This window comes from Rhagoletis pomonella, unplaced genomic scaffold, assembly GCF_013731165.1.
Source record: "Rhagoletis pomonella isolate Grant_MI unplaced genomic scaffold, Rhpom_1.0 Rhpom_scaffold_18333, whole genome shotgun sequence".
Taxonomy (NCBI): domain Eukaryota; kingdom Metazoa; phylum Arthropoda; class Insecta; order Diptera; family Tephritidae; genus Rhagoletis; species Rhagoletis pomonella.
Window position 1 is genome coordinate 1 of NW_023476859.1, and position 2,929 is coordinate 2,929.

Sequence of the window (2,929 nt, forward strand, 5' to 3'; positions counted from 1 at the left end):
GTATCAGATATCTATACTTTTCTCATTAAACACAGCGTGCCGTCCATACAGTTATTATACTCACTCACCTGTTTTTGAATTTAAAGTAAATATTTACACATTTAAATATGTATACATAACATAAAAAGTAAATATGCGGACATAAGAGTGCCAATAGTAAATATATAGAAAGCCACTTTGCATAATACTGAGCCAAGATTGAATATGGCAGTTTTACCGAATATTATAGCCCAAGCGACCGAAACTTCTAGAAGCGGACCGCACGGCGGTGAGTCTATTGTATCTAATATTTCAAGGCTCCTTTCTCCCCACCACACCGTCCTCAGATTCGGCATAGAATTCGAGCAGATGAACAGCTGTGAACCGGCTCTATCCCCTCTCCTACTAAAATTTGGATGCTCTGTCTTTGTCTCTCCCGCTCTGCTCCGAATTTGCCAGAGTGACGCCAAGCTATCCAGTGCGACCGTTGAACTTGTTCAAATCGGAGCTGCCACAATGTCTAACGTACATCCCTTTTGTGTATATTGCTCCAAAAAAAGCGGAAAATTACATCTTTTTGATGCGGCCAAATTAAATAAGTGTTTATCGATATTAAAAATTCGGAAAGACGGTGATTTGACTTTCTCCAACGTTGTGTTGCCGGAACATCCGAACAATTTTCAAAGATACCACAGCCAGTGCCATAACCGTTTTACAGCATTACCGCCTAAACAACGAGGATATGATCCCAAAAAGCAGGCATCTTCATCTTCAAGTACAGAGTAAGTACTTATATTTTTGTTGCAAATAGTATTTTTTAATGAAATATATACTTTTGGTATATACCTAGCTATATAGCTATACAGCTATATCAACGAATATAGACTTCTTATACACTCTAAAAAAATTTTGTTTAAATTTGCGCATATTAAGATAGGTAACCAGTTTCCTCTCTAAATGAATGCAAATTTACACACCGTGTTAATTAAATTAAACACTGCTTGTTTACTTTTACTTATCATATGTGTGGCGTAGAACAAATTTCAAATTTGTTTGTTGAGTTCTAAACATTTATTGTTCACATTTTCACAGTTTACACATAAAATGTTTAAAATTTGCTCTAAAAAATGTTTGTTTAAATTTACGCATATAAAGAGAGGTAACCAGTTTCGTCTCCTAATGTGTGCAAAATTAAACACTGTATGTTTACTTTTACATGTAAAATTTGTCACGTAGAGAAAAATTACATACAAAGTGTTTAAAATTGAGTAAATATGAGCACTTAATGTTTATTATTAGTAAAAAATATATTTTTACTTCAAAATTTTTTACAATTTTAAACATTTCATGGGTATATTTTTGTGTATTTTTTAAACACCTCATGTTCAAAAACAAATCTTGAACATCTTGTGCGTATATTTACACAGGTTCTGGTTGAAAAATAAACACTTTTCAGTAGTAGTTTTACATGCACTTTTTAGAGTGTAGAAGAAAAGTCACGGGTTAAAACCGAGGGACGAAATCTTGGTACACAGGTATAGTGCGTTATAGGTTTCTCCTGTATAGTCCTGGTACACATCTATCGTGTAGTATAGGCTCTACATGTATTTCAAAGTGTGACCCTGGCGCCAATGCAGAGTGTTCTTCTATACGCAGTCTATATTCGTTGGCTATATAGCTAGATAGCTATATAGCTAGCGTGTAATTGTGCTGTGCAAAATGTATTTACTTATATTTTTCGCATAGCGTTTGCGTCTTTTTAATATTTTTAGTCGTACTCTTTTCTATTATGCATTATTCATTATTTTTTTTATTCACGATAGTGCTGTGGAAGGCGAGCATTTCGCTACAAACGAGGACGTTGCTGAAGGCGTCCATGACGGTACATGCGAGGCTGCAGTTCAAGGAGAAGGCGAGGTTGCTGCTGAACCCGAAAATGTGGATGCAGGCGACGATGTCGATGGGGGCGAGGATGCCATTAATCCAGTCGATAACACTGTAGATGACGATGCTGACGTATCGGAAGTTGCTCAAGAGGTATCAAATAATCCTACTTGTATTTTTTGTGATAAAAGTAGGAAAAAACATCAAAGCCACGAGCAACAATTGCATGTATTAGAGAAGGAAAAGGCATTGGAGAATATACAGCAAATCGCTATGGATTTAGACGATGTACAGTTTATTGAAAAATTGCATAACTTGTGGTTAGAAGAAAAATTAATATTTTATCATGCGATATGCCGAAAAAAATATGAAAATAGAATCTCAGCGAAAAAAAGCAAAGAGAAGCCAAAAACAGGGTGGCATACAGCTCGCAATGTTCATCCTCAAGCGTATGAGGAAATATGTCAGTTTGTGTCGAAAAATATCATCGCCAAGAATCAGTCGTTTTTCCTGTCGTTTTTCTCTCATTTCATTATTTGTCAGTTTCAATTTTTGATTATTTTCTGTTTAATTTTATCATACAATTTTAATTTAAAAACAAAACTGAGTTATATTTGTAACAATTTTGGATAGCATGTCACCTTTTTTTTGTAATTTATAATCAGATTTGAATTAAAATTTTGCTCTTGCGTGTTAAATGTTTATATACTATTATCATCTATATCTTTTAATAAATTATTATTATATATGTTTACAGATCCTGACGAAGATCTTTCACGGGTCGACATCGCTGTCAGTGATAATGACAGCGATAATGAGTACGATGGCGATGAATCCGAAGAAAGCGAAATTTAAAATATTAGCTATTCACGTATTAGCACACTATGTATATTTATTTTGAATTTTAGTATGCGTTTTGTAAATAAATAATACATTTTTAAGTAATTAATAGTAAACCTACTTTTTATTATCCTCCTTTAGAGCAGAAAAGTTATACGTATCTATCATCCAATAACTGCATGGACGGCACGCTGTGTTTAATGAGAAAAGTATAGATATCTGATAC

At 34.0% G+C, this 2,929-nt stretch overlaps 1 protein-coding gene across 1 annotated transcript; it reads left to right on the forward strand.

The window, feature by feature from the left end:
• Nucleotides 1-10: 10 nt before the first annotated feature.
• Nucleotides 11-2,151, forward strand: LOC118757470 (the record flags this gene model as incomplete). Its single annotated transcript, XM_036492182.1, has 2 exons — nt 11-761; nt 1,803-2,151. Coding segments are annotated over exons 1-2 (906 nt in total), but the record flags the coding sequence as incomplete, so codon positions are not given.
• Nucleotides 2,152-2,929: the final 778 nt, after the last annotated feature.